The sequence below is a fragment of the Tamandua tetradactyla genome, chromosome 3, assembly GCF_023851605.1.
Source record: "Tamandua tetradactyla isolate mTamTet1 chromosome 3, mTamTet1.pri, whole genome shotgun sequence".
Taxonomy (NCBI): domain Eukaryota; kingdom Metazoa; phylum Chordata; class Mammalia; order Pilosa; family Myrmecophagidae; genus Tamandua; species Tamandua tetradactyla.
The window spans coordinates 181,319,907-181,338,912 of record NC_135329.1 but is presented as its reverse complement, the minus strand read 5'-3'; the positions used below and the strand labels follow the sequence as shown (position 1 = coordinate 181,338,912).

At 35.7% G+C, this 19,006-nt stretch overlaps 1 protein-coding gene across 4 annotated transcripts in view; it reads left to right on the top strand.

Annotated features, from left to right (window-relative positions):
• Positions 1-18,625, top strand: part of INO80D (INO80 complex subunit D) — a 106,447-nt gene extending 87,822 nt beyond the window's left edge. For 3 of the 4 annotated variants that reach the window (XM_077154819.1, XM_077154820.1, XM_077154821.1), the window contains exons 9-11: positions 4,611-4,840; positions 5,600-5,757; positions 6,904-18,625. In XM_077154819.1, coding sequence (XP_077010934.1) covers positions 4,611-4,840; positions 5,600-5,757; positions 6,904-8,069 — 1,554 coding nt within the window. In that variant the 3' untranslated portion in view covers positions 8,070-18,625. The remainder of the gene's footprint in view (positions 1-4,610; positions 4,841-5,599; positions 5,758-6,903) is intronic. The other variant, XM_077154822.1, reaches the window with a different exon arrangement.
• The last annotated feature ends 381 nt before the right edge of the window (positions 18,626-19,006 follow it).

Sequence of the window (19,006 nt, the reverse complement as noted above, 5' to 3'; positions counted from 1 at the left end):
CACTCTATCTTCTAATCTCTTCTGCTTCACTTAAAAAAAAATTGCTGGTCATTACCCATTGAACTAGTTTCAGGCCCTCATTTAAAAAAACATTATTCTAGAAGATATTTGTTCATCATTTTTCTGGGTTCTAGTCCTCTCTTCCCCTTACAATATATTTTTAAAATACATAGCAGATTGCCCAATCTGCTATTTTTTATCCCCATTCCTTTAGGTTATGCTTTCTTGTATACAATTCTTCAAGTGCCTTAGATACTTCTACCCAAAGCCAAAATGTTTCTATTTTACTGAACTGAATTATTGCTTTAGTTAATGCTAGTTTCATAACCCCTAATTAATCCAGAATAATTTGGAAGAGAGACAAGTTTGAATTAATGAAATACCTGAATTGTATAATAATTTTTAAGGAGGTGGGTTTTTTTGGGGGGGTGGGGAGGGGAGAAGTGCAGGGTCCAGGAGACGAACCCAGGTCTCTAACATAGCAGGTGAGAATTCTACCACTGAGCTACCCTTGCGCCGCCCATAGAAATAACTCAGATTATTATTTTTTTTTTTTGTAAGCTGTGTGGCAGGGTCACATTTCATTATTTTTCCATGTGAGTATCCCATTATTGCAGCACCATTTGTTGAATTTTTTTTCTTTTGTTTTTTGTTTGTTAATTTTGCCTGTTTGTTTGTTTTTTGGAAAGTGCATGGACCAGGAATCGAACCCGGGTCTCACACATGGCAGGCAAGAATTCTACCACTGAACTATCCTTGCACCCCCTATAATCACTTTTAAAATGCATTTTTATTGTTTTCGGCTACCAAATAGTTTGCAAGATAGTTTGCTAAATGCTTTAGGTCCTAAAAAGTTGAATAAGACACTTCTTGCTCTCTATAAGCATTTTACGGTTTTCAGATATGTTTAAGGTAACTGAATAGGCATTAGACCAGGACTTAACAGTTTATGATTGTGATATTGGTTCGGTCATTAGCCAAGTGTGTAACTAGGGACTAATGATTTAACCTTTCTGGACCTCAGTTTCATGTTCATAGTTCACCAGCTTCTTCACCAAGAACCTCTTTTATTTTTTAGATTTCTTTTATGAACTACATGTTTTGAGAGAAAATCTCTATACTGAACTACATTGAAAAATTATTTATTTTCCTATTTTAACTTATTCAAAGGATGGACATTTGTGTTAGTTTTTGCAGACTTCATCCTGGTAGGGAAATTATTCCTGTATGTTTTTTGAACCACCTTTGTGGACCTTCACTGATGACTGCACAGACCCTTGGGATATAGGAGCTGCCGCTTAGAACCCGCTGAAGTAAATGATCCCAGATGTATAATTTAAGTTTAAAGTTCTGTGATGCCAGCATACATCTAATAAGGCTGGGTAAATAGGGGTGCTATGCTTCAGGATCTGCTTCAATGACTTAATAAGTGGCTTTTTAATTAAAAGATCTTTGTAATACAAAAGTTTAAAAATGGTTTTCTTTCTGCAGGCAGTTACAGTTTCTGACATTGGTTTCAGCTATTTTTGTTTTAAGTTAAAATTTAAATAAAAGAGCATAGCAAAAACTGATAGCCCATGAGCCCACCCCAGTGAGATACTGTCACTAGGTGATAAAGCACGGTCTTTGTTCTACTTTCTAATAATATCCTGAATCCAAACACGTTTTACCATCTCCACTGCTACCATCCTAGCCTAAGGTACCATCTTCTTAGCCTAGATTATTTCAGTAATCTTGTAATTGTTGCAACCTTCCCCTAAACTGTCCTCCAGCCAGCCCAGTGTAATATTCACATGGCACCCAGAGTAGGCAATGTGTGTGTCCATGAGTATATATATATATATATATAATTCTTTCTTTGAATTTACATGTAGTAAAATTCACTCTTTTTGGTACATAGCTCTACTAGTTTTGACAAATGCATATAGTCATGTAACCATCACAGCAGTCAAGATATAGTACAGTTCCATCATACCCCAAAATTCTCATGTGCAGCTGCCCCTTTGTAGTTAACTCACCCCATTGTCTGTTTTCTGTCCCTATAATTTTGCATTTTCCGAAATATCATATAATGGAATCATACAGTATATAGCCTTTAGAGCAGGCCTTTTAAAATGTGCATCTGATCATTTTAGTCCCCTGATCAAAACCTTCCAATGGCTTCCATCACATTTACAGTCAAATCTACAATTCTTACCATGGTTGATGAGGCTCTCCTGATCTGCCTCTGGCAACTTCTGTAGCCTCATATCCTGCCCCTCTCCTTCTCACACCTGGCTCTCCAGCAGCATTAGACTTCTTGTTATTTCTTGAATTCTTTAGGTATGTTCCTACTTCAGGGGCTTTGCACTTATGTCTTTTCCTGGAAAACTCTTTTCCCAGAATTCTACATGGCTTATTCTTCATTTCATTCAGATATTTAACCAAATGTCATCTCATCAAAGAATTCTACCATGTCACTTTTTATCTTCCTGCTGTACCTTATTTTTCTTCCTAACATTTATATCTGCCTAATATTGCATTTATTTATCAATTTGTTTGTTTAACTGTCTGTCTCCCCCTTTGAGAATGTAAATTTTACAAGGGCAGTTCACATCTGTGTCCCCAGTGCTTAGAATAATGATGCTCAGTAAGTAATTGTTGAAGATGAATAGTTAGGCTTGTGGCTGGGAGGGGTCAGGATTTAGAACTAGACTCAGCCATAAGGATGGGACAGCCACTGGTAGAAAAGACCCTAGCTGCAGGAAATCCAGGCTAGCAGGCAGAACATAGTATGCCAGCAGGTACAGAAATCTTACAATAGATGTTAAATTATAAAATGGATTGTCTTGACATATAAGTAGAACTATGAAACAGTGAGAAAGCTGAAAGTATTTGTAAAGCTAGACCAATTAACAATTGCTTTGGGAAAGTTTCTTTTAAGAAGGGGCTCTAGCTCTCTGAAGGAGTTGACATGCCATCAAGAATAAAGTAGAATCTCAGTTATGGATAGGCAGTTCTGTCTGGAGTACCTGTCATGTTGCCAGGAATGAGGCAGGGGTCCGAGGCATTGACTTTGAGGAAAGAGGCATGAGTCTAGAACCAGGTAACCATTTGGAATCTAACAAGTTGGACTTCTGTGTATTGGGCCAAAGCGCTTTAACTTTCTCTTGCTTAAGATCAGCAGTGGTCCTAGAGGGAAAGCATGAAATAGATGCCTAGCACAATGTTCAGTACTGGTAATTGCTCATTTGCTACTTATTGAATTAAAAAGTGAAATCTAATAAAAGTAGACCCCACATGATGAGAAAAAAAAAGAAACCACAGATGCTAGTTGGTCTATTTGTGCCTTAACAAGTGTAATTGTGTTTGAGTTTAGGTATTTAGCCAAAATTAAACTTCTTTTAGATGTCTTGAATATACTATGTTACTCTTAAGCTCTCTCTTGTTTTGAATTTTGTTTGATGCTGGCAATAGTTGTTAGTCTTCACATACTATTATCTACAGTCTTTTATATGTTTACTTACAAGAATTATTACTGCAATTCATCAAATCGAAGGTGACATCAGTTGTCAAAAGCACTTTTGTTTTATATGCCACCCAGAAAGAAAAACTGCTGGTAGGGATACAGTGCTTTCTTGTAACTTAGAATTGTTCTTTTATATTTAGCAAAAGAGCATTTTTAGACTTATTTAGTCATATGTTGGTCTACACTACCTCCCTAGATATCTTCATACCTAAAACTGTATGTGAGCCAGACAGCACCCCTTAATTTTTCTTCTTAATCTTCTTCTGCTGTGTTCCTTTCATATCGTCATCTAATAAACACCCAAACTAGAAACTGTAGAGTCATTTTAGAGTTTTGCGTGCCCTTCATCCTCCCCATATCCAAGGAGCTGTCAAATCCTGAACATTCTGTTATGACAGTGCCCTTGCTTTTCCATTCCTGTACCTAGCCTGTATCAGTCCTTGAAATAGTCATCAGATTTCACCTGTGGGCTCTATTCACTTGCCTCTTCTATTTATTCCTTTAAAGTTTAAAAGTCATAACAGGGTATTCAAAGTCATACGTGCTTTGGTTCCAAACTTCTTTACAGCTTACTTTTGTATGTCATCCCCTGTTATTACTCTTAAGTGCCAGTCATTCCCAATTATTTGCTGCTCCTTTTCTTTTGTTTATGACATCTCCTTTAGCCTAATAACCTTCCCCCATTGTGACAACCCTTGAAAATCCTATTTATCCTACAGTTCCACGAAACCAAAAATAATTTATTTTCTTTCTGTGTGTCCATAGGAGGTGTTAATATTGTTAACTGCCCAATTTTCTCTGTACTGTATTTATGTATACTTGTATTCATGTCTTTCCATTTTTTGAAAGAAAAGATGAACTTCTATTCATTTTTTTTAATACTATGGGCTTTATCACAATGTTTTTAAATGAGATGAACTCAATACATAAACATACGTTGAATTCACTTGAATTAAATGATCTGTTGATTTAATTATTGTTCTACATATTTTTAGACATACATTATGTTTTAGAATATTAAGAGATGTAAGTATTTTTTGGATAGTTGATAGGTTTTTCCCAAATATCTCAGTTTTAAAATACCCATTTGTTCATTCCAAAGGATAATTTCTTGAGAGGAGATAGCTCCCGTAAAGTTCAGCACCAGCAGCAGAGGAAACCCAGGAAAAAAACCAAGCCTCCTGCACTTACCAAAAAACACAAGAAGAAACGAAGGCGTGGACCTCGTCGACCCCAAAAACCCATTCCCCCTGCAGTGCCCCAAGGGAACCTCAGCATGCCCACCAGCGTCTCACTGCCAGTGGAGGCCTCCCAGATCCGGTCAGCAGCAGAGTTAGTGTTGGCTTAGCCTTTCGGTCATTTTCTGATTGTTCTCAGAGCATCTGGCTTCCTTTAGCAGCCTGGAGTTGGAACAAGGATACGGAAGACACTCAGTGTAGCAGTCTAGACTTTTTACAGTTTTGGGTACCAATTTTACCAAATATCTGACTAGAGTAAATCTGAAATACAATTTCTTCTGTTTCGATTACAAAGGAAAAATGCTGATACTGAGAATTTAATTGTATATTCTCAGATTTTCCTATTTTAACAGGAGTCCCATATGTGTTCTAACAGAAATATTCCATCAAAAATCTTATGCATTATTAATTCTGGCCGGGGTAAGCATTTTTGAGCAGATGATTAAGCCATCAGTTTTATGTTTATTTTATTTTTTTAATTATTATTTTGACCAGATTTGAAACTCTACCAGTTTTAAAACATACTTGATACCCTGAATTGTGATTCATTCTACTAATTTGGTAGTAAAAATGTTTTCTAGTCATGGTTGTCTTCTCTTATGTGGAGATAAAGGTTGCAGGAATATTTGACTACCTACACGTAAGGTCTGTCTTTTTGCAATGGTCCTGCTTTCAAAATTCCTTCTCTTAGAGAAAAAGAGATAGGCATTTTAAGTTAGCATTTCCCTTGTTTACATTAATTATAGAAAACGTAAAAGGCATTACCTTTCCTTTATGTTTGATGAACTTGTCTTGGTGACATTGATGTGAAGCTGAAAGGGAGAAAGTGGGACCAACCGTGTCATCTTCCTAGGAGCCCATCCACGCCAGAGCTGAGTGCTGATGAGTTGCCGGATGACATTGCCAATGAGATCACTGACATTCCACATGACTTGGAATTGAACCAGGAGGACTTTTCAGATGTCCTACCCCGGCTACCAGATGACTTACAAGATTTCGATTTTTTTGAAGGTGTTGTCAATATTTTGATTTAAGGAAGCTAACTATAAGAATGAGTTTATATGAAGTGAAATAGTTTCTTACAATGTTTTTGAAATATTTCTCCATACATATATTGTCTTTCTTTGTAGATAGAAAATACAGCACTGTTAAAGCTATTTTAAAAGGTGATCCTTTTGTTTCATGACATTAAGAGCTTAGAGTGTATTTATAGTTTGATAGCTAGGCTTGTAACTTTGTTTCTATAAAATGAGTAATTTTATTTTATTTTTGAATGTAGAAATTTTAAAGATGAGTTTATATTGAAGCCCTTTAGAACTTGCCCTCATTTTAACTCTCTGCTCTTCACTTCAATTGAAGTGCACTTTTTTCCAAAACAAAATTTGCTTAATTCTCTCAATTTCCCAGAACTTTCAGGAGAAATACTTTGTGCTTTTGGAATGTTTCTGTCATTGTTAAAAATTAGATACTTTTATGGTGATAAATCAAGTTCTTAACAATAGATTTTTTTATATTGGAAATGAAATCAAAGTACATCCATGGGCTTCCATTTTAAGAAAATTAGAAGTTGAGAAGAATGAGGGGGAAGGATTAGAGAGTAAAGCAAAAGCATTTTGAAAGATAACCCACAGAATGAACTGAGTGCTTAATGCTATGCTAAAATATTTGAGTGGATCTGTGTGTTCTGATCCTCCACAACTGCCCTTCTAGCCGGAGGAGTCCAGGAGAAGGACCAAGTATAGACCATCCTACCCAACCTCTTGTCTCAAATCTGAATTAACTTGATATATTCTCTATTTTAATAACTTTAATATAATTTTAGATAAAAACTTTTGTCTAATTGTCACCATGAGTTTTAAATTAATAATCCTAAGAATTCCTAAGAATTTAATACTTTGATAGGTGTTTTTTTTCATGTGTGTGAGTATTTTAAATAAACTAAAATTGTGATTGAAGTTCCAGGACAGCTTGACATTCCAGACTTGTCCTGCAACTTAATATTTTACTTTTTCCTACCAGTGCTGTCCTTAAAAACTGCTCTTTTCACCTGGGTCTCTCTTCCAATAGAATAGTCTCAAAAATAATTAAAATGTGTGACTATTGTGCTGTAGGTTAGATAAAAGTTGTACTGATTCTCAATAACTTCTGTTTACTCAGGAAAGAATGGAGACCTCCTCCCGACTACCGAAGAGGCTGAGGAACTTGAACGGGCCTTGCAGGCTGTAACTTCTCTCGAGTGCCTGAGTACCATTGGGGTACTTACCCAGTCAGATGGTGTGCCAGTCCAGGAGTTGTCAGATAGAGGAATAGGGGTATTCTCCACAGGTACTGCAGCTTCAGGAATTCAGTCCTTGAGCCGAGAAGTAAACACGGACCTAGGGGAGCTACTAAATGGGCGTATAGTCCATGATAATTTTTCTAATCTAGAGCTGGATGAGAACCTGCTCCATTCTGCTACCTTGTCTAACCCACCTACACCCCTGGCAGGGCAGATCCAGGGGCAGTTCTCTGCCCCAGCCAACGTTGGCCTTACTTCTGCCACTCTGATCAGCCAGAGTGCACTTGGGGAGAGAGCCTTCCCAGGACAGTTTCATGGACTTCATGATGGCAGCCATGCCTCACAGAGGCCACATCCTGCCCAGCTGCTGAGCAAGGCAGATGACCTAATCACCTCACGACAGCAATACAGCAGTGATCATTCACACTCCTCACCCCAAGGAAGCCATTATGATAGTGAGCACGTGCCGTCTCCCTACAGTGACCATATCACCTCTCCCCACACAACATCTTACTCTGGTGATAATATGGCAGCTACTTTTTCAGCAGAGATGCCCATCATGGCGCAGCACTTGCTCCCAACCCAACTTGAGGTGCCACTTGGAGGAGTGGTAAATCCCAGAACTCACTGGAGTAATCTCCCTGTCAACCTTGGAGATCCTTCTCCATTTAGTAACCTTCTTGGCGCAGATGGACATCTTCTTTCCACTTCCCTATCCACGCCACCCACCACCTCGAACTCAGAGACCACACAGCCTGCCTTCGCCACCGTGACCCCCAGTAGCTCCAGTGTGCTTCCGGGGTTGCCGCAGACCAGCTTCAGTGGCATGGGGCCTTCTGCTGAACTAATGGCCTCCACCTCTCCCAAGCAGCAACTCCCTCAGTTCAGCGCAGCCTTTGGCCACCAGCTGAGTTCTCACAGTGGCATTCCTAAGGACCTGCAGCCCAGCCACAGCTCTATAGCCCCTCCTACAGGCTTCACAGTAACAGGTGCCACAGCTACAAGTACCAATAATGCATCTTCTCCCTTTACCTCCCCTAACTGAGCGTGTCTGTGTATCTGCAGGCAGGTGGGGAACCCCGTTTTCTATCTTTGCTTCCTCTTTAACACCCCTCACCCCTTTTCCTGAAGAAGATTTTAAAAATAACAGAAGGGGACTAGAGGGGAATCCACTTTTCCAGTTAAACAAGTTCCCTGCAGTGGACCTTGCTTCAGTGCTCACATGTGCTCCTTTGCACTGGTGCTCATTCCCTCCTGGCAGGTTCACTCTATCCCGGTGGTTTCCTTAGTGCTTCAGCACAGTGACTGGATAGAATTGATTTTTAGCAGTGAGTCCTAGAAGTGGAAGATACCTCAGATTACCAGTGCCCTTTACTATTTCCTAGTATTCAGATCAATGCTTTCCATTTGATTGCCAGATTTTTAAATAGGTGGTTCTAGACAGACTGATCCTATTGAGTTCCTGTGTAAGAAAGCGAATGTGTGTAGAGACACATCGAGGCTCTGATTTAGCACCAACTGCTAAACACCACAATGAGGCCAGGATTCCTATTGTGATCATGTTTAACTAAAAAGAAAAAAGGTAGTCTTTTGACTGCCCATGTGTTTGTGTGCTCCCATGCCTGTGTTTTTGTGCAGGACAGGAAGCAGCTGTTCCATTGTTTTTTTCCCTAGTAGGTTCGAGGCTCCTATTTTCTTCCTTCCCATGTCTCCCAGCCTTCATAAGGTTGATCATCCCTTCCCATCGAGTTAACTAAAGTTTCCTTAATAGAAACGGTGGTGGTCTGGTTGCGTGAGTACCACAACCCTTTTGTGCTAAAAGTTAGTCCAAGGAGAAATGGAACCTAAAAAGCTGGATTTATGTCAGTGACATGGAGATGTCATAAAAAGCTTACCTGGAGCAACTTAGCAAGGTTGCTGAGGTTATTCTGAGGACCAGTGGTCATGTTGCCTTTTCAGACATGCATTTGTTTCTAAATCCCTCTCATGGAATACATTTGCAAGATGTAACTAAAGAAAATGTTTTGATATGAAAATCAGGATAGGTGAGATAGATTTGGAAAGCGGGATCTGTGAACTCCTTGATCCATTTTTTTGCTTTTGAATTCTTCATGTTTACAGTAGTGATTCTTTGCTAAGATTTGTAAAATGTGGAAGACACTTGTAGAATCAATGTACCAGTTGTGAAGTGATGTGTAATATCTGAAGGATACACATTTTTAAAGTTTTTTCCAAACCGAATATGGAAATTAGACATAAATTTTACCCACACTTTGGTACTTTTAAAATAATTTAAGTACTTAGGTTTAAGTAAACTTGGAAATAGTTTGGGGGAAAAGTACCAGAATTTTAAGATTAAAAGTCATATTGGGTAGTTTAGTAAGTTGATTACTATGAAATGAATATGTGATGTTTCTTCTTGCCTGCTTTTTTTTTTTTCCAAGAGAAGGGTGGTACTAGATTGTAAAGGCATCTGGACTCTGCTTTTGCTGAGAAGTTTCACTGTCCTTTGAGAAACCATCAGTTATTTATACCTGAATCTAGTCTAATTTACATCCATTTACATATGTATATTTTAAAAGATGCATAGAGAGAACCTATCTATTAATGATATGGTACAGTATTTCATTTGTCAGGGAATGTTTAAGCTTAATTCCTTTTTAATAGGTAAAGATTTGGATGCATTTCCCTATTCCCTATATGTGTTCTCCTTATGCCATGCTAGTTCTAACCATTCCCTTCTTTTTGAAAGCTTTTCTTTCTTTGCTTTTTAAAGGAATGATGGTGATAAGCAGGCATTATGCAGATACTTTGTGCCTGAGATTATGGAGGGGAACTATCACATTACTGTATGAAATTATTATATGCCCTATTTTGTATTTATTGAAAATTTTTTTTGTGGGCCAAAAAAATGTTTGTAATATATTTAGGTTTCTTTTTAATCATGAAAATTGATTGGAAGATTTATTTTTAATAGCTTTGTCTTTTTTTGCAGATTGAGAAATTTCTAAATTATAAATGATGTCACAAAGCAAAATTATATTTGGTTATCACCATAAATTTCTATTCTGAATGGTGAGATCAGATAATTTGAGTACTCCTCACCTCTGAACCTTATGGTAGTAAGCTTTTTTATTTTAGTGTACTGTAATGGAATGATTACGAGCAGTTACCTCTGCTCAAAAGTGTCATTTAGCTTGCTAAACTATTTTCAGATCCCATTATGGTCATCACTAGACAACTGTCCATCCCCAGAGATTTGGTTTAGTCTCCATTGTGCACTAATTAAAGATTGTAGCAGAGCAGCACAGTGACTTCCTTATCAACCCTTCTTTGACAGCAAAGGGAAAGTCATGGGTAGTAGATTTGAACTTGTCTGGCTATTGTCCCTCATGTTAGCTGCTTAAAATTCTTCAGTTATCAAAACTGAGTTTGCAGTAAGTTGCACATTTTGTTCTTTGCAGTTTTCTGTTTCATGTGCATTTAAAAGCCCTTCTCTGCTCTCTAGTAAGGAGGCATGAAATTATCAGGAATGTTGCCAGTTACAGCTTACACCAAAAACTTTGAGGAAATTCGTTTTTATATAGATGCCCACAATGACAGCTGAGGAAAGGGCACCCCTAGAAGGTCAGTGTAGGGTTGAGGAATTAGCATAAAACAAACTTTTCCTCTCATTTCATCTACTTCAAAACAAATTTCATCTAAGCTTGCAATTTGCTTTGCTCTTGCTGTTTGTTGTGAGTCCCTTTTTGAAGAGAAAAGAACATCTGTAAGCCCAGATATATCCGTTATGCTTTTCTTCTACTTAATGGAGCCATTCTAATCTATTAGTCTAGTCCTAGGTTTGCTATAAATATGTAAAAGAGAGGAATAAAGTGTGTTTTATTCCAGAAATATTAAATGAGCATCTTTTTAAAACAGCACCTATGTTATCATAAGGCAATACTAGAATCAGAAACAAATCATATTTAAGCAATATGGTCCTAGTTAGGTGGAAACTAGCTGTTACTCCAGTGTTAAAACACATAGAAATAGTGGCAAAAAAGATTCACTCTGTCTCTGCAGTTCTTTGGGACCATTTATAAAGGCCAGTTAGATTCTGTTAATGTGATTTAATTTATAGCGTTGCTGCAGATAAAGGATACGTTCTGTGCTCTGAGAATCTGAATTCCATTCTAATGTGTAAGTCACTGGCAGTGATTTATAACATCTAAAGAAAATATGTGTTTTCTCTCCTTTTCTCTCTCCATGTAATTGTTACATTATTTTAATGTCCTTGATACATTGTTTTTTCCTCCATAAAAGTGGCTTAGCAATTTACACATCTGGGTAGGTTATGTAATAGTAAACAATTCACAATAGTAAATAATAGTTACACTTAAACCACCAAGTGACTGACTATGCAATGCAAAGATTTTCTAATTGTTGTCATGTAGTTTATCTAATGAAGGATTATTTTCTCCAGTAACCTACCATATATGTATAACTATCTTATAAGTGACTTCCTGAGCAATATCATGCTGTAAGCAGTATGGCATGTCTAGTGTCCCTCCAGGAGAAGATTATGATTTAAGAGAGACACATAGTAGGTATGGAGACATTAGTTTTGTTTCTTTTTTTTTCCCCTCCTTAAAATTGATGTTACCCTCTTCAATGGCTTAAGCCTAAAGAAAGCTAAGGCTTTATCTTTGCCAAATAATTACTTATAAGATTTATTTCTTAAATAGCTGATTAGATACTTAAAAGTCCAACTTCGCAGTAGTCTTTTTTTTGTGACTAACACTAAAGCTTTTCCTTCTCAGAGCTCATTTTCAATCCATGATCATGATCCACAGAAGCAAAGACAGTTCTTTGATTAGGAAGGAAATGGTATCCTTGATATACACAGTCACCCTATCTGGGCAGTTTTCTTCCTCCATAAAAGAATTTATATTTCTATTGATTGTACTGTTCAGTATTTTATAAATTGGCACTAGAATTTGAGCATGTTTAGGTAAATACCAACCTGTTAATTCATTGATACTAGGCCTGTGACCCCCCTGCACCCTTGAGCGTAATGGGGGGGGTGGTTGTTGTAGGCCTCCTCAGGGGGGCTTGTGGGGAGCAGAAGGTTGCTGTGGATTGGTATTGCAAAAGGTGGGGATATTAATGACACTAATCATTTAGTCTGGTTGAAATTCATTTGAAATTTTTAGGTGTCTACCTTTCAGTTTTTCCATCCTCTTTCTCGTTATTTTAAAATTCTTTTTCTGGTATATATAGAATATTCTATTATAGTGCTTTTCTAAATGGTCAGCAGAACTCTGCAGTTTGATGAGGCAATTTAAAGGATTCCTTGAAAGAAAATAGAGTCATACCGAACAGTCCTCGTTTATGTCTGTTTTATCACCAATACCTGTATTCTCCAAGGACTTTGTCCTGAACAGGAAATATATTTGGGGGGAACATATAAAATATATATATACATATAAGAATGTAGACTTTTTCTCTTAATAAATTGGAAATAATTGAACTTTCAGTAGCATTCTACAGAAAGTAAAATAGTTTCAGGGTTTCTGGAAGGAAACAAAATCTATGTTTAATAGATTAAAGTAACATTTTTAAGTGCTATCTTTCAAAAGATTTGTAATGAAATACCAATGAAGAACGTATTTGCATATCTGTTAAGCATTTCCCCCGATCAGTGAGTTAGGAAAGAAAATATAAAACATAGATGAATAATTATATAGTTAGTCTCTTCTAATAACCAGCGCCATTAATGCTAAAATTGTGGGTCAAAGTTAGGGAGCCCTTATTTCAGAATAGCAAAAAGCTGTTTTTACTCCAGCTCCTATTTCTTGTTAGTTTTCTTCTCTCTGCACTGTGAGAACTAATAAAAGAATGTGGCAATTCAGAGCGAACGAGCACATTTGTTATGACTTTCTTTACCTTAGTTTGCCTAATATTGGGAATGTTTGGCTAGTTTGAATGGCAGAGTTTTTGGTGATCTGAAGTGTAGACTGAAAAACAATCTTATAAAAGAAAACTTATCTAACTCTTAGTAAGTGCTATAGGGCAGCACAGCTTTCCTTCTGCCCACCTGCCCATGCCCCCCCAGTACTGAAGTGTGCACATACACACACGTGATCTACACTGATCCTGACCTAAGAGTAATAGAATCCTCTTCTTTCACTTATTTTTTGTTTTGTTTTGTTTTTGTTTGTTTTTTGTTCTTGTTCTTGTTTTTGATTTTTAAGCTGGGGACCACTGAAGTAAGCTCTATATGCACCCAAAGTTCCCCTTGGAAAAAAAATTTCAACATGCAGTGCAGAAGGCTCCAATGCAGCTAAATGCCACACCATTGCTTTTACTTGGGGATAGACTGATTTGCTCTGAAATGACTCCAACCTGCATCAGTAAGGTACAGTTGGTTCCAATGGATTAGTGCTGAAATGATGGAAAGTTTGATGCTTGTTGACATTATCTTCACCTGCTTGGAAGGGTTGAATCAGTTCCTCTCAACAGTGATATTTCTTTTCACTATATAGTATTGAGTATGTCTCAGGGATTCCTTGTGGAAATTAGGGCAGTTTTTAAAAAAGAAAATAGTTTTAAAAGAAACTAAAGGTGACTCATCATTGAAGAGAGAGCAAGAAAGAGAAAACATTTGGTTTCATAGTCCACAGTGTCTTGCTTAGGACTTTTTTTTCTGTCTCCTTCAGGCTCTCATCTCAGCTTCAGCATACAGAATTCTTTCCCATCATGCACAGCTTTAAAACTTTTATTTAAAATTCTCCTTCCCCAATGAGCTTTCAGAATACTTATTGTAGATTTTAAGAGAAAAGGTATATTAATTTATGCTATTAACATCACCTCATAAATTATAAGTTTTATACTAAAGCTGTATTGAGTGTAATGAATTATGTTGCCTATGTGTTTAATAGCTAAAAAAATTATATATGAGCTTTTTTTTTTTTTTGACAAAAAACTAGTGAAGCACCTTTTTACACTGGATCTCTGCCGTGTCAAGGTGTATAGCTATCCTTTGCTACCTTGCAGATATATAAAATAAAATGGTATCCTGGGGCCTCAAAATGTAGAACACCTTTAGAACATTTATTACTACTCATAGAACTGTTGAGAATCATGTTCTTTGGTAAATGATCAATCTGTGGTTTACACTTAAGATGGCTAGAAGCTTAGTTACAGGGTAAATAGAAATACATAGATCAAATAAAACTCCAACTACTGTAGCTGGAATTTGTAAACTAAGTTTTTAAGACCTCTTTTATTTCCTATGGATTTATTCTCTTATTTACAGTTTATTCTGTAAGTTGAGAAGTAAAATAGAAAGAAAATAATAAATCTAGATGTTCTCAGTGTCTTATTCAGGAACTTTTTATCCCTCCTCACTAAGGAATTCCCACTGTGACTTAAAAATAGAATTAAATTGTGTGAGTGTGTATGTCTGTGTTTTTACACACATGCAAAAATATACATTGGGGGCACATGTGTGAGAGAGATGAATGTGTGTTTAGGTAAAAATAGAAAAAGGTAACGGAATGTATTGTAGAAATATGATTTATTTAGTTGAGAGTATTGGAGTTACTTTCTCATTTTCTCTCTTGTATAAATACACCAAATTCTTCATTATGTTATCTTATGTTAAAAGGCTAGCTCTGATATCATGTAACTTTCTTTTTAACCTTTGATTAACTTATATTATGCTATGTTTTTAAAATGGCATGAGAAAAAGCAGGTCCTAAGACCAGACTCTTGCTTTTTGCTTAAAAATATGAGAGAAAGAGAGAGAGAGAAACAGACATGATCTATTGGGGTGGTGGGACCAGAGATCTGTTGAACCACTTTTATAGATTTCTTCATACTATATATATGAAGTATATATACTTCAAAATATTGTTGATTGCCTTTTCTTGGTGAATTTAAGAAAAATAATAGGCTTTTAGTTTTATAAAGCATGCCATTTTTTGAAGGGACTGCTTTGTTTAAAGAGTTGATGGGATCACTTTACCGTGCATATTTCAAAAGTGGGTGATTTCATTTTTTTTTTCCAAAAAACGTTTTTTTCAAATCACTCAGTTGTACTATTATTTATGAAATACTCCTTCCTCATATTTTGGCTATAAGAATAATTGTGCTATATTTTACTTTTACCTGAATTAATGGATTTTTTTAAAAATGCATTCCTATATTTTGAATTTTAAGTTGTCATTTTTCTGTATATTCATTATTGAAGCATTCAGTGTTCTAAAATAGTCAAAACTAAAGTTATGAAATCCTCCAATCACATTTATTTTTAATATGAAAATCATGTACTTTGAAATATGTCAAAACAACTGATAATACATATGAATTTGTAATTACCTTTGAAACCTCTTTTACTTCATCTTAAATATAGTCAAGACCTAGGAAAGCTTTATATGTTATTCTTTTTTACAGTTGTACTTTTGCAGCATCTCTCAGTTTCATTCACTCTAGTCTTGTGGATTAAAAAGAAAATCTGCATATTTCTTGTACATATGCATGCAAATGAAAGAAGGGAGTTTGTACTGGTGCCATTTCCCCCTTCAGTTGCTGGTTAATCGGATTTGCTAGAATAAATTCCCCTGATTGAAAGGTGAAAATAGACTCTTTTGTGTATATCTGTACAGAGATGTGTATATGGGATGTGGTGGCACTTTGCTGAATGTGAACTTGCCTTGTCAATGGAAAGATTGAAAAGTATTATGTTTATTTATACATTTGTATAAATCTATATGTACACGTATGTATATGTGTGTGTATAGATAAAGCTATATACATATATTTCCCTAAAAAATGTGTGTGTATAATAGATAAACAGCCTTTGTTAAACAAGATTATATGTCAATAGAAAACTCTGAATTATTCTGTAAGCCAGAGAAGGTGATGATCTAGAGAACTTCATCAGAGCATACTGGGAAGGAAATCCTTAGAATATAGTCTTGTTTATGGTTATTGTGAGTGATACCTGTCATAACTATTTTTACTTGCCATTTCCACTATTCTTTTACATCTTCTCTAACTTCAACTAGTCTCTCATCACTTAAAAATCTCACTTCCTTGTGTTCTTTTTTTCCCCTTAATTATGTCCTTTCTAGCCAGAAGTATTTAGCTTAAGCATATTCTTTCTTCAACAGCTCATTTAATTAAGATCTCTGGAATTTCCCTTATGATAAAAGTTTTGGTAATAGTTTCAATATCAAATTTGAGACTTGAGCATTTATCTATGTCTTAAAAAAAAAACAACAGTGACAAAAGTCAACAAACAAAACTAATTTGAAAATTTTACCTATTAGGTTTAGGACATTTTACTTAGGTTGAAAAAAAACATAATTATTGTATGACTGATATTAGTGCTAGGTTTATGTCCTCATTATTGTCATTGAAAATTTTTGGTTTACTTTGTGATTAATCATAAATTTACCATTTTCATTTTACTGGAAAAGCCTATGAAGTCCATATAAGCCTCTTGAATTCTATAAACAACTTGTTTTACTCATGATGAAACTGTTTTAATGAATTTTTATGTAATGAATACTGCTATGTTTCTTTTTGAGTTTTCTCACAGTTGTGACATTTTGTTTTTAACCTTGCTGCAGCTCTCTAGAAAATGTGCATCCCTATATATTGTGCCTTTAAAGCTCTTATGCACACACAGACAAAAGTGTATATATACATGTTGGAGCATGTGTACATATACTTTCGTGAATACTCACGCAGTATGTCTCTAGTATATATTGTGGGAGTGGATATATAGATACCCCAAGGCAATGAAATGTTGCGCTCTAGATATATATGTATATAAATAGTGTTGATATACTGTATATACACATGTATATGTATGAGTTTTAAATGGCAATCTTTTACATTTAGCAAAATGCTACCCCTACTGGAATATTGTCACTGCAATGGCAGTTGTATGTAATGATTTTAAATACATTATCAAAAATTATTTAAAGAACATTTAAAAGTCTCATCTAAAGACATCCACATATTATTTATTTATCTTCCTTTTCCTTTTATTGTTTTTTTTTAACTGAAAGGGAGACTGTCATTTTAAAAAATGTCATCTGTCCCCAGGGTATTAAGAGAGAGCTGAAGATAATTTGAAGAACCTTGTGCATTTTTCCTCTCTTTGAAATGGAGATGTACCACAAACCAGCCTGTTTATTTCGGTTATAAAGCAATCTAATATTTTTATTAGTGTATGTCATCTACTATCTCCTTGATCAACTTAGATCACCAATTTGCCTCTTCCTTTATTTAATAAATAATGATCATTGGGGTCATTTGGACAGGGGGAAGTTAACTACTTTCTCTGCTGCAGAGAAATATATTATCTAATTGTTATTCTGTCTTGTCCAAAATTCATCTTTGAGAGAAGATAGATCCCTCATGAAGCTGTCTTTTATGCATGCTTTGCATTTATTTAGTTAAAGGTCTTCAAACTTTTTTTAAAAAGAATTCTGAGTCTGCATGTACTTAACATAAATTTAACTCTTATTCCCCACAACTTCAGGTATTTTTCCTTAGTATATCCATTTGACACACTGAATGCAAGAACATTAAGAAAAAAAGTGTTAATTGTGATGAGTTAACAGCAGATTACATCTCAAGACCTTGCAGAGAAAGGAAGGTGGATGGACAATCCTAAATTGTAAATTCTTACAAAAAACAGTAGAGTAAGAGGACCTCTGAAGACTAGAGAGGTTGGGGTTTGAATGATTTTACATAGCAGCTTAGCTGGAACTTGATATCAGAAGCAGCCTTTAACAAAACTCTTGGCAGTTGCATGGTACTAAGTACTGAAGTGTAAGTTGAAACCAAGTTGCAGTGGGAAATCAAAGGTGAGGTAACTTTATTTGAAACCAGTAAGAGACAGGCTACACAGTTTTAAAATCTCTTGTAACAAAGTAACTGCATGGTAGCAAGGACTAGCAGTTCTCAAATCCTTTTTCAGTGTCCTCATTCACCTTGGCACACAAGTATTTTTAACAGGCCATACATTAAAAATATTTATGAGGGAAAAGCTGCTTAAAGGGAACTTACAAACTGAGATTCTTCTCTATATTTGGGTAGAAGTAGTTGGAAGCTTAGTTATATGCACAAAAACGCTGGGAGCTACTGGTGTCTGTACAGACTGTAGGAGCCAGATGAAGAGATGGGCAGATTTTGGGAAGAGCCTCCAGTTCTGGTGGAAAGGCACGTGGAAGCATTAGGTTCGCTGTTGCTGGGGGAGACCACATTTTAGGAGATGACAGCCTTTTAGTTTGTAATTTCCCTTTAAACAAGAAGAGATGGCTCACATTTTCCATATATATATCTCAATGAATGTACTGTATTACTGTTTTAAAAATTTGATGAAATAATAATGGATTGGTCTCCTTTTGTTATTGGTCCTTGTTTAATTTGTTTAAGGGTTTTTGTATACAAAAGTTTACATTTTTATGTATATTTTTCTTGTGTAAAAACTGATGTAATATGTGTATAAAAACACTGTATGTATTATCTGTATATAGTGTGACAAAATGATTTTTCTTTCTTTCTTTTGGATGTATTAATAAATCTTGCTGTGAAGTAGGCTTGGTTTTAGTATAATTTCCTTCACCTGCATATTATTGGAAGCTGCTAGCCCAGGGTAGGTATTTTTTTTTTTCCTTTCTTATTTGGATAAACATTTTTTGAAACTGTCTTTTATCAAGTACTTTTTGGAGATATCTGCATGGTTTTTTTATATTTAGACTAACAATGATTACTTTTTGTAATTAAATGATATCCAAAGTGACTTTGATATGGTATCTTTTCTAGTTTGCTAGCTAGCTGCTGGAATGCAGTATACCAGAAACAGAACAGCTTTTAAAAGAGGGAATTTATTAAGTTGTAAGTTTACAGTTGTAAGGCTGTGAAAATGTCTAAATCAAAGCAAGTCTATAAAAACTTCCAAATTAAGGCACCAACAAG